The 13,289-nt window shown below is 37.7% G+C and overlaps 2 protein-coding genes across 5 annotated transcripts in view; both read right to left on the reverse strand.

The window, feature by feature from the left end:
- The window catches only part of LOC139936475 (E3 ubiquitin-protein ligase TRIM33-like), a 109,678-nt gene that overhangs the window by 5,454 nt on the left and 90,935 nt on the right, over positions 1-13,289 (reverse strand). For 2 of the 4 annotated variants that reach the window (XM_071931286.1, XM_071931288.1), the window contains exon 6: positions 2,181-2,285. The exons of the other annotated variants lie outside the window; for them this stretch is intronic. The gene's annotated coding sequence lies outside the window, so the exon portion shown is untranslated. The remainder of the gene's footprint in view (positions 1-2,180; positions 2,286-13,289) is intronic. 4 annotated transcript variants of the gene reach the window in all.
- Positions 2,838-13,289, reverse strand: part of LOC139936467 (transcription intermediary factor 1-alpha-like) — a 120,030-nt gene continuing 109,578 nt past the window's right edge. Inside the window, exons 2-4 of the mRNA XM_071931278.1 lie at positions 11,679-11,843; positions 7,819-9,097; positions 2,838-7,039 (exon numbers count right to left, since the gene is read on the reverse strand). Of these exons, the coding sequence (XP_071787379.1) occupies positions 6,417-7,039; positions 7,819-9,091 (1,896 nt within the window). The 5' untranslated portion in view covers positions 9,092-9,097; positions 11,679-11,843 and the 3' untranslated portion in view covers positions 2,838-6,416. The remainder of the gene's footprint in view (positions 7,040-7,818; positions 9,098-11,678; positions 11,844-13,289) is intronic.

Below are 13,289 nucleotides of genomic sequence, written 5' to 3' on the forward strand. Positions count from 1 at the left end.
AAAAGAATCTTGGGATCTCTGCAACTTGCATGTCAAAAGATTTTTTGAAAATTTTCTAAAGTATTTTCATTCCACACATTAATTTGGCCTAAATTGGCACAACATTCACTTTTTTCATCACTGTAAGTATCTATGCCAACAAGATCCCATCAATGTTTTCTTGTATTTGGTTAAGTTGAGTGTTCCTAAACAGATTTCAATTGAAAAATAATTGGGATCATGTTGGCCCACCAATATAACAAAGGTTAAAGGTCATATGAAACTACACTACCTGCCTATTTCGGGCGATTTTGTGTCGTCTAGAAATCCACGCGCCAATATGATCCCATTAAGTTGTCTGTGTTCATGATTATGTAGATTCTCAGCAACACATAAAAAGAAAAAAACAAATGGGATTCGAGTGGCGCTAACAAATATTATAGTTCAAAAGTTCACAATACATGCCCATACACATTGTACTTATGCATTGCTGTGGCAACCGAAAGTGAGAAATATCCCCAAATTTCAAAATGTTGGCAAACCATGAAGGGGATAGGTCTCCAAAATGAATTTTGGTCAAGATATAGACTGGACTTGTTTTTACAAATGGTGTTAGTTTAATGTTGGTTGGTAACTGTTGCCAAGGTCAAAGGTTACAAAGAATATGGGTGTTTTTTTATATTTCTGTCAAGAGCCAACTTCAGAGCCTTTTCAAGATTTTATTTAAAGAACAAGGGCTCTATCATTTCAGTTTGGGACAGCCACTTATAATACCTAGGCACATATGGTTGTCCCAAATTAATTATAGAGCCCTTCCTTATTTGATAAAATGTCGACAGGGCTTCGAAGTTGGTTCTTGACAGAAAATGTATTACAAAACACCAATATTTGAGAGACAGATAAACCAATCTGCTAAGCAAGCTTTGGTTGATATACAGATAACCTCATCTGCTAAGCAAGTTTTGGTTTAGAAACAGATAAACTCATCTGCTAAGCAAGCTTTGGTTGAGAGACAGATAAACTCATCTGCTCAGCAAGCTTTTGGTGAGAGACAGATAAACTCATCTGCTAAGCAAGCTTTGGTTGAGAGACAGATAAACTCATCTGCTAAGCAAGCTTTGGTTGAGAGACAGATAAACTCATCTGCTCAGCAAGTTTTGGTTTAGAAACAGATAAACTCATCTGCTTAGCAAGCTTTGGTTGAGAGACAGATAAACTCATCTGCTTAGCATGCTTTGTTTGAGAGACAGATAAACTCATCTGCTTAGCAAGCTTTGGTTGAAACACAGATAAACTCATCTGCTTAGCAAGCTTTGGTTGAGAGACAGGTAAACTCATCTGCTTAGCAAGCTTTTGTTGAGAAACAGATGACAGATCTGGTCAGCAAGTTTGGTCAGGGGACAAGTAAACTCATCTGCTAAGCAAGCTTTGAATGAGAGACAGATAAACTCATCTGCTTAGCAAGCTTTGGTTGCGAGACAGATAAACTCATCTGCTTAGAAAGCTTTGGTTGAGAGACAGATAAACTTATCTGCTAAGCAAGCTTTGGTTGAGAGACAGATAAACTCATCTGCTTAGCAAGATTTGGTTCTGAGACAGATTTACTCCTCTGCTAAGCAAGCTTTTAGTGAGAGACAGATCTGCTAAGCAAGCTTTGGCTGAGAGACAGATCTGCTAGGCAAGTTTGTTCAGGGAAACAGATAAACTCATCTGCTATGCAAGCTTTGGTTGAGAGACAGATCTGCTAAGCAAGTTTGGTCAGGGAAACAGATAAACTATCTGCTCAGCAAGCTTTGGTTGAGAGACAGATCTGCTAAGCAAATTTGGTCAGGGGGGACAAGTAAACTCATCTGCTCAGCAATCTTTGGTTGACAGACAGATCTGCTAAGCAAGTTTGGTCAGGGGGGACAAGTAAACTCATCTGCCCAGCAAGCTTTTGTTGAGAGACAGATCTGCTAAGCAAGTTTGGTCAGGGGGACAAGTAAACTCATCTGCTCAGCAAGCCTTGGTTGAGAGACAGATCTGCTAAGCAAGTTTGGTCAGGGGGACAGGTAAACTCATCTGCTCAGCAGACATGGTAGACGCGCATTGTTTGGATGAGCCTAAACACGTGTACCATCCTTTTGTGCACGTTTTTGACAACCAAAATGTCGGACAGGAGACATCCCTGTATGTGAGCTGCGCGTTGTGTCTATACGTACCTTATGACTGGGTTGGCGCAGGGCTGTAGGATCAAGCAACAACAATCAAAGTCATCCACAGTCCTTTCCAAGACGGGTCTTGTTGGTTCCATAAACCAGATTGATCTGCAAGATAACGCACAAAGAATCGTCATAAAGGTGTTTACAATTATTGAGTTTCTTGTTATTAATTATAGATCTTTGAAATATAAACAACTTATTGATTCAGAATCATCACAAAAAAACTAATGTTCTGTTGTAGGGCAGTGCCATGAGCGTCGCTTGCTGCAGATATCAGCGCTATAAAAATGTCAATTCTTTTTATTTTTATAATTGTTATTGTCAAGATCAAATAATGTAGCAAGCCTATGATCAATGTATGAAATTATGAACTTTAAAAAATGAATTGGGGTTGAAAATTTGGGTTTCGTGTGTTGTTCTGTTAGCTGTGGGTTTCGGTGTACTATTTTTGTCTACTTATAATAATGTTTTTATCAATATTAGTAACTTTTAATGTTATATATTGTTATATTTATATTCATATTTAAATTTATATTTTTACATAGTTTTTAACGATTCCTGTAAGTGGCGGCTTTCCGCTGTTGGATGTCAATAAATAAATAAAAAAATAAAAAAGACAAATTGAATAGAGTGGGACTTTAACCAACGACCTCCAGATTAATGTGCCGGTGCTCTTCCAACTGAGCTATCTAGCCCTCTGTTGGCGGTCTTCCTATTTTATCAGTTTCTTTGTTCAGGGGTGCCAGTCATTCCAGTTTTTATAAAATGCCGAAAGATTTATACACAATGCACGCAGGCCAGGTTTGTACGTTTGTACATTGGAAAATACCTCTAAGCTCAGAGCAATTTTTACAAGACAAGGAAATTGAATAAGGAAGAGAGATAGTGGAATAAATCTTCACTTGACAGAAATAACAATAGAGTAGGAATCATCTCCAGATTTATTGACAATGTCTAAAGTTGGGAGTACAATAAGAGACAGATATAGCATTCATCTAAACAAGTCTACATGAGCAATAATCAACTGCAATATCAATCTAGATTTATTGACAATGTCTTAAGTTGGGAGTACAATAAGAGACAGATATAGCATTCATCTAAACAAGTCTACTTGAGCAATAATCAACTGCAATATCAATCTAGATTTATTGACAATGTCTAAAGTTGGGAATATAATAAGAGACAGATATAGCATTCATCTAAACAAGTCTACATGAGCAATAATCAACTGCAATATCAATCTAGATTTATTGACAATGTCTTAAGTTGGGAGTACAATAAGAGACAGATATAGCATTCATCTAAACAAGTCTACATGAGCAATAATCAACTGCAATATCAATCTAGATTTATTGACAATGTCTTAAGTTGGGAGTACAATAAAAGACAGATATAGCATTCATCTAAACAAGTCTACATGAACAAATCACAACTGCAATGTGAATCTTGGTTATATACAGATCAAACTAACTCCAAAAACTACAATTCAACTACTACAGATAGTCAGTCTGTGCAAACAATGGATGGAAATAGACAAAATGAGTTTGGGTAAAAACCCAAATTATTAAAATGATTTACTTTACAGAACAATTAATGATTTTAAATGGACAAAAAGATTTCTGTTGCAAGAGTCTCCTGCCGTCGATTTCACCAAACCCTTCCTTACTTAGGACTAATCTAACCCCTCAGAATGAGTTATGTTTCATATCTAAAGACATAAGAACGCATTGAACCCATCCTAAGTTAGGACAACTCGTCCTAACTCGAATTAGGATTAATCTAACCCCACAGAACGAGTTATGTTCCGTATACAAAGACGTAAGAACGCATTGAACCCATCCTAAGTTAAGACAACTCGTCCTAACTCGAATTAGGATTAATCTAACCCCTCAGAATGAGTTATGTTCCGTATCTAAAGACATAAGAATGCATTGAATCCATCCTAAGTTAGGACAACTCGTCCTAACTCGAATTAAGATTAATCTAACCCCTCAGAACGAGTTATGTTCCGTATACAAAGACATAAGAGCGCATTGAACCCATCCTAAGTTAGGACAACTCGTACCTACTCGAATTAAGATAAATCTTACCCCTCAGAACAAGTTATGTTCCGTATACAAAGACATAAGAGCGCATTGAACCCATCCTAAGTTAGGACAACTCGTACTAACTCGAATTAAGATTAATCTAACCCCTCAGAACGAGTTATGTTCCGTATACAAAGACATAAGAACGCATTGAACCCATCCTAAGTTAGGACAACTCGTCCTAACTCAAATTAGGATTAATCTAACCCCTCAGAACGAGTTATGTTCCGTATACAAAGACATAAGAACGCATTGAACCCATCCTAAGTTAGGACAACTCGTCCTAACTCGAATTAGGATTAATCTAACCCCTAAGAATGAGTTATGTTCCGTATCTAAAGACATAAGAACGCATTGAACCCATCCTAAGTTAGGACAACTCGTCCTAACTCGAATTGGGATTAATCCTAGCGTTTCATGAAATCGGCTGCTGAATCCCTCCAAAATACAATAAGGAACATTCAGGCCCAGATTTGGATGACCACAGTAAGATTGAAAGGAACATTACAGAATTGGTTTTTGCTAACAAAACAGTTGCTGGCAGTTTATGCACTTTATGTAATCCACCATATACATCAACAGACAAACCTGTAGAAGTTTGAGATCAATCAGCCATTTTGGTCGTGAGAAATAGTGAACAAATTATTACATATTTTGCATGACAATGATGCGAAACAAAAATGAATTAAAAGCTCACTGAGCGATAAAGTCCAAACGCGAGATAAATTTTATTTATTTCTCATCAAATATGACATTTCAGACAGAAATGTTTCAAGAGATGTTTTCTGCCATCATCATCATTAGATCGTGAATCTGTAATCTGTAATCTGAGACAGGTTTTTTTTTCTTACCAATTCTGTAATGTTTCTTTAAAGGCACTGGACACTGTTGGTAATTACTCAAAATATCTGTTGGCTCAAAAACTTACTTGGTAATGAATTTCAGACCTCAATTGCGGTCTCCAATTCAAGCATCTGAAAGCACACAACTTGTGTGACAAAGATGTTTTTACTTGTTAAGGTATTATTCTGCCACAACTTTGACGACCAACCGAGCTCACATTTCCACAGGTTTTTTTGTTGAGATACACCAAGTGAAAAGACTGGTATTTGACAATTATCCAGTGTCTTGAAATGTGATGATAACAATAAAATGTTAAGGCATTTTCATACACTGATACAACTTTTCTTATAACAAATGGGAATCTAACTTACAAAGCAAATTATGGCAAAATATACAATAATTAGTTTTATTACATTTTGATGAGTAATGATTTTCAAAGCAACTCGTTGCATGCAATGTTAAACTTCATAGATTGCTTCTCTTATCAAAAGGAAAAGGTTGCACTACTTAATGAACAACCCCATAATGTAATAATCAACCCTTTGCATGCAATGTTAAACTTCATAGAATGCTTCTCTTATCAAAATGAAAAGGTTGCACTACTTAATGAACAACCCCATAATGTAATAATCAACCCGTTGCATGCAATGTTAAACTTCATAGATTGCTTCTCTTATCAAAAGGAAAAGGTTGCACTACTTAACGAACAACCCCATAATGTAATAATCAACCCTTTGCATGCAATGTTAAACTTCATAGATTGCTTCTCTTATCAAAAGGAAAAGGTTGCACTACTTAATGAACAACCCCATAATGTAATAATCAACCCTTTGCATGCTACTATTTCTTGCAAATACTAGTTTCTGCTACTATTTCTTGCAAATACTATTTTCTGCTACTATTTCTTGCAAATACTATTTACTGCTACTATTTCTTGCAAATACTATTTACTGCTACTATTTCTTGCAAATACTATTTTCTGCTACTATTTCTTGCAAATACTATTTTCTGCCCGATGGAGTGTTTTTCAGAAACTCCTTAAAATAAACAAGCCTGTACTCGAGATAGTTTTTTCTCCAAACATTATTTGACTGCAAAATGCAAAATGAGTCATCAATGTAAAGATATGCAACCAGGTATTACAGACAGAATTAATCAACTCAATGTCATCATATTGAGAATTAAAATTAAGTGGTTACTTGAACTTTTCAGTTTGCATAACTTTGTGATTTAATTTGATTGACATAATTTGGTGGTCAGTTCAATCCATGAGACAGTATTTGACCAGTATCATCATTATTAGATATCAATACACCTTGTTATAAATCTTCACTGATTCCCAGTCAGCCACTGCAAGCTGCTGACCATCTGATGTCAATGAGATTCCCTGTGGGTCATACAGACCCTGATCAATACAGCTGAGAAATCTACCCTGAGTGTCATATTGATGAATATGACCAGTGTTGTTATTATCCCCATTCCACACTGCAATGTAGATAGCTGAGCTGTCACAGCATACACCTCTGCAGTATCTAACTTGTTGACTATTGATCTTTGGATCGATGCTGAATAGTGTAGTACCAGTGATGTCAACAATGTCTACTTGTTGTCTGTCCAAACCACTGACTACAACTCTGTCCTTGCTGTCAATGGCCAAGTAGCAAGGTTGTGTCTGAACTGAAACAGTGCCAATGAGTGAACCATCACTGGATCTGTGTTTAGTTATAACTGACCTCTTCACATCCCCGACCATGATTGTATCCTTTATGACTGCTACACTGCGGAGGTATACTGATGTCTTGTCCATTTCACTATGAGGCACTGTGTGGAATTCAAACATCTTGGTGCCGTTCCTATTGTACATCTTGACAGAGTTGGTCAAATCTACAATCACTAACTGATTCTGGAATGCAGCAACAGCCAAAGGGTCTGAAAAACAGACAAACAAATAGAACCAATATAATGAATGAATATTCATTTGAAAAAAAACTTACAATAATTTGATTTTTGTAAAAATAAAAAAGAGATCATCTTTAATTGAATGTTTCCTGGGTTGTAAAAGCTCTTTGTATGTTGCTTCCAATTCACAATCAATGACATGTAACAATGACATGTAACAATGACATACAGTAGAACAATAAACAACAATTTGTTCATATTAGCAAGGTTACTATTAATCAAGAACAAATAGGATTGAATTCATTCTTTTTAACTCTTCTTTTCTGTTTTCACCAAATAATTCATTTATTTATTAATTTATTAATTTATTTAATTAATATTAATTTGGTATTAAGCTGCTTTTGTTGGTGTTGGATAGTGGAATGTCAATTATTGAGAATGACTGCAGCAGAGTGGATTTAGTGATCATGCAGCGGATGAATGTTGTCCTAGTCTACAAGGTACAGTGAAATAGCAATAACCATTCAATTTCATGACATACAGTTTGACTACCATGGAAACCTTGTACTGATCACAACCAATGCTGTGATGTTTGAACATTTTAATGATTGACTTGAGTTGAGAAAAGCAAACAATGTTTGATAAATAGTTCTCAGATTTGATTGTGGTAATGGAGTGGATTAAATCCTTATTTTCATTGAATACTTTTTGTCTCTCACCCTGATAACCAATCAAGAGTAACTTTTGCAAAGTTTTATCTGAGATTTACAACAGTATAACTCTGACTAAAAGAAATGTAGGGAACTTACAGCTTGGTGATTGGATAGTTTTCTTCTGGTGTCCCTTACTGTCGTAGATCACCACTCTGCTATTACCGCAGTCAGCCACTGCCATCTCATCCCCAGGTACGGAGGCATCAATATCCCAAGCCCCATCGATTCCTACATCATACTTCAAACAAAGCTCCCACCTTGGCTCCTTCATACTCAGATTACCCAGGGAGATATCACGAACCCCTGGAGTGAATCCCAGATCGTCCAGGGTCGAATCTATCTTGGGTTGATTTTGATCTATGAGTCTCTTCAAGTCCTTACTGATTGTTGGATAGCTTGCAAGGAAGTCAGGCACTGATGAATTCTTGCTGATATCTTTGGAGCTCTGCAGTGAATGCTGTATTTGATGCAAGTTTACACTCACTGCTTGCTCAAATTCCTCCAATTTCTTGTTCCGATCTTTAAGGATAGTTTGTATTTCATCCATGATGCAACTCTCTTGAGCTGTTACCTCAGCCCTGATCTCATCAGCTCTGTTCTTCACCTCTGCCATGGTTCTCTTAGCTGCAATGTTTAGGTTGTCTTTCATTGTTGAGGCAGTTGCTTGAGATTGTTCAAGCTTCTTCATGGTTTCTTCAAGGGGAGTAAAGAGTTGAGTCAATGACTGTTTGTATGTGGATGAGGCTTGGTTGCAGTCAATATACTCATGTTGTGGATTACGGTGATCTATGACAGTACAAGCTTGGCAAATCATCACATCGCATGTTGTACAGTAGAACCACATCACTTCACCTTCATGAGTTTGGCATTCTGGATGGCGTTTGGGTTTTGTCTTTTTCATTGCAGTTTTCCCATTTCTAACATCTTTCAAAGTAGCTACTGTATGGCTTAACAACAAGGGAATTTTCTTGTGCATTTTGTAGCAGTTTGCACAAATAAACATGGGGCAGTCGTAACAGAAATGTGTTGCCTTGTTTTTTTCCTCACATAAATTACAGACCAACTTGCTGTGTTCAAGTGAACTGACCTGCTCCAGTTGACCTGCAAGACCAGTTAAAATGAAGTTACTCTTGAAATCTTCAACACCCGTCTCAGGAAGTTGTGTCTCTTTTCGACACAAAGGACAAATAAGCATCTTTGCATCTTTGTAGTTGGTAGTGTGATATTCAAGTAAACAGTGTTTACAGAAGCTGTGAAGACAGTCAAGTAGTTTGGGTTCCGTGTACTCCTCTTGACAAATACTGCACTCCAGATAATCCTTTCGGATTTTCTCCAGAGCTGAACCTTGTGCTGGTCTAGAAAATGCCATTTTGATCTGAATTAAAAAAAATAACAAACTCATTAATCAAATATTATAAACCACAAGGGAAACTGACCGGATAAATTTTAATTGATTTGGGTTTGAACAAACATTATCACTAGAGTGGGACTCGAACCATGGACCTCCAGATTAACATGGCAGTGCTCTGTATACCAACTGAGCTATCTAGCCAACATAGAGAGACTGACAACACAGGGCTAGATAATAATTTGGGGGCTAATCATCCTTACTTGCAGCTAAGAGCTGAATTGCGAAGGACGCGGCTACAACGTGATCGAGAAGCAGGCATGCAAGGGCGCCTTTGGCTGCTTGCCACATCAACCCATTATGACCACGGAGCACAGCCAAGATCGAAAGTGTTCGATTTTTCCCAAGGGAGGAAAGTGGATGGTCTGCAAAACCCTCGTGGCACAGCAGAGAACAAACGCACAACTCAACTCACATATGGCCCTGGCCAGGAATGGAACCGGAGTCATCTTGGTGAGAGGCGAGCGCTATACGCACAAGCCAACCATGCAATCCAGTCAGCTCATAGCCAGTCAGCTCATAGCCAGTCAGCTCATAGCCAGTCAGCTCATAGCCAGTCAGCTCATAGGCAGTCAGCTCATAGCCAGTCAGCTCATAGCCAGTCAGCTCATAGCCAGTCAGCTAATAGCCAGTCAGCTCATAGCCAGTCAGCTCATAGCCAGTCAGCTCATAGCCAGTCAGCTCATAGCCAGTCAGCTCATAGCCAGTCAGCTCATAGCCAGTCAGCTCATAGCCAGTCAGCTCATAGCCAGTCAGCTCATAGCCAGTCAGCTCATAGCCAGTCAGCTCATAGCCAGTCAGCTCATAGCCAGTCAGCTCATAGCCAGTCAGCTCATAGCCAGTCAGCTCATAGCCAGTCAGCTCATAGCCAGTCAGCTCATAGCCAGTCAGCTCATAGCCAGTCAGCTATAGTTGGTAGAGCGCCAGCACATATATCCAGGAGTGCGTTTTGGCGACCCCAACCAAAAACTGTTTCGGTTGTTGGTCGTTGGTTCTGCTGTTCAGGCTGAACGACAACCGAGTTGTGAGCTCGGTTATCGTTTTGGTTGTGACGTCAGAAACAGTTTTTGGTTGGGGTCGCCAAAACGCACTCCAGGGGTCGTTGGTTCAAGTCCTACTCTAGTAGGCCTAAATTTGTCTTTGTTCAAACCCCAAATCAAAATAGTTAACATTCAGTTTGCCTGAACGGCTCTTGCTATTCTACATCAATTTGAACCATGTATTGTACATTAGATGGGAATGTAATAAAACATTTTAATATTTCATCATTCAATGTCAAATCTTCATGTTCACTTAGAATGTTAAAACATTCTAAGTGAACATGAAGATTTCTTTGATGTAGCAATTTTCAATCAGCTTTTAAACAACCATAAGCATCTATTTAGTCAGTTTACAAATAGTTTAATACCAATGGGATTTGGGACTCATTGGTTCGGCACTGAACTATTGGGGACGCCAAATATAATAATATGAACTTCTAGTGAAATTGGGTCTTTCTGATTAAATAGCTGTGAACACTAAAGTGCAAGCATTTACAATATTCTTGAATTTTGCTGAAAATAAGCAGAACTGAAAATAATTTATGTGTGATTTATTTTCTTCCAATTTCTCAGAAACTACAAATTCTCAGCAAGAACTATTTTAAGGTGAGCTTTATACCATCATTATCTTTAAACCGTGTAAGTTTAATGTAGATCTGTGGACATTGTGTCGTTGGACCTACAAAAAGTACACCGAACCTTTAAGACCCCAGATATGCAAAGAATGACCTAAACACTAATTGGCATGTTACTATGGCAACAGGCAATATATTGATTTTCAAAGTCTATACGCCTCTCTTAATATTTATGCATGAGGTACGTGACAATGCTAACTCAAAACGAGGCTATGGGCGCAGCCACTGCAAGTGATGGGGGAAGTGCGCCCATAGCCTCATTTTGGGTAAGAATTATGACGTCATGCATTTAAGTATTAAGAGAGGCGTATTGGTTGAGTCCTTTCAATCAACAAAGATAAAAAATGTCTGAAGTAGGGCCTATTAATGCCAAAGATGTCAAACAAGTTTTGATCACCACTACCTTTAAGATTGATAATCAAACTTAAAGGTAAAAACATGAACGATAAATGAGACAAGTCCTTTGCATGGGAAATTACTGTTGATTATTTAATTATTGGGATATCGTTTCTTTTTGTTCATAACACTGAACTCAAGTCTTAGAAAATGTTGCAACCAATTGAGAAGAATGACCCTTAATAACCAGCCAATACTTCCATTGCATTGAACGGTAAATTCATTCTAATCTGAGTCAATCATGGAGCTAGGAAACAGATTTCTACCCTGAGTGATTTCATAAATCATGCAGTCGTGTTAATTGTACAACACTTTTAAATGTAAACCAAGATAAAATCATTATCATCTAGGCTGCAAATTACAAACAAATTATACACTGCACAAATTAAGTGGTATTTGTATACAATCTTAGGCCTGTTTTAAATAAGCTGCCAGAGTATTTTAGCAAAGTTGAATCAGTTTGTGATCTGTACTCACCTAAGCACTTAGTACTGTTCAAAAAGATGTCCAAGATACGTCTGCAATCCTGTCAGGATGTTCACTGAGTTTACAACAGTCTCTTATTTCCTGGTAGAATGTAGGATTATGTCGCAACAAATACAGTCACAAAAACACCACCAACAAATACAGTCACAAAAACACCTACACTACGTAGCAAGTTTGTACTCTATACTGTGCGGGGTGTGTCCACAGTTGCTGGATTAATACATGTACAACGTACAATGTACTGCAGTACTGTGTGTTGACAATGAACTTCAGTGTCAAAGGTCATGGAGCTAGCGATACTGCACGTCTATGTGTTGTCTGGGCTGTTTAACAATGAACTTGTTTACAACTCCATGAGTAAGCAACAATAATTTGTAAAGAGTGCTATAAAAATAAGATTATTTGATAACTATGAAAAGGTCTGAGCTATAGCAGCTATGGCAAATATAAATACAACCGTGCAATTTTGTATTTTATTTTATTCTGTCACATCACTCTTTTTCCAACCCCACTTTAAAACTATCAGATTAAAGCCATGACTTATCAAAACATAATTTTTGTAATGAAATCACATCAATTGAAATAATAATGTACACCAGGGTTTTTCCTTGCCAAAATGGAAGCACAAAATTCAGTTTCATGCTTAGAGTCACATAGCAGAACCGGCTAGCTGACTCCTTGCCTAATGGTGCTAAGCACAAGTTCAGATCATGCTTAGAGTCACATAGCAGTACAGGCAAGCTGACTCCTTACCTAATGGTGCTAAGCACAAGTTCAGATCATGCTTAGAGTCACATAGCAGTACAGGCTACCTGATTGGTACAGCTAGGTAATAATAACACACCATTTATAAAGGTGCACTAAATCTGGTGTAAAACCATTCAAAGGCGCTGGTCAAGATGTAAAAGAGGGAATTCTCAAGTGGTAGGGAAAGCAAGTGTGAACAGGTGTGTCTTAAGTTGCTACTGAAAGAGGGAGATGTTAGTTATTTCCCTGAGGTTTTCAGGGAGTGAATTCCAGAGCCTGTGTGCTGTAATGGAAAAACCCCTGTCCCCATAGGTACAAAGAAACCAATGAACCATGTACTGAATATTGAACTTGATCTCAACTTTCAGTTTGTAAGTTACCATTATTGCCCGTCTGTGTAGCACCCATTGATCAGAGGTACACATTAATATAAGAAGTGGAATGATAGTCACTAAACCTTTTTTTTCTCTCAGTTGTGTTCTGTTATTTTTATTGATATTTCCCATTGCCTGCTCAGCATGTCCAGTTTATTTTGTATCTATTTATGTTTTCGTGCCATGTTTGATTTTAAATGATTGTCTTCATCAGCTTTTTGTTTTTTGTTTACTTCAAATTGGCCTATTGTTTTGTTTGTTTTTGTTTTTGTTACTCCCTACGTGAAATCTTTTGGAGGTTGATGTTTGTGTTGATGTTCTTGCCATGCTTTTATTAAAAGATTGGTCTGGGGGATTGCAGTTGGAGACCGGTCCATTTTTGATTTAGGGGTAAACATTTCAGTGCCACTGTTTTATTTTGGTGCATGAAGTGGATTGGTCCCTGACTGCTGTCTTTTTGATTGACTTTAAATCCCTCCCA

Source organism: Asterias amurensis, chromosome 4 (genome assembly GCF_032118995.1).
Source record: "Asterias amurensis chromosome 4, ASM3211899v1".
Lineage (NCBI taxonomy): Eukaryota > Metazoa > Echinodermata > Asteroidea > Forcipulatida > Asteriidae > Asterias > Asterias amurensis.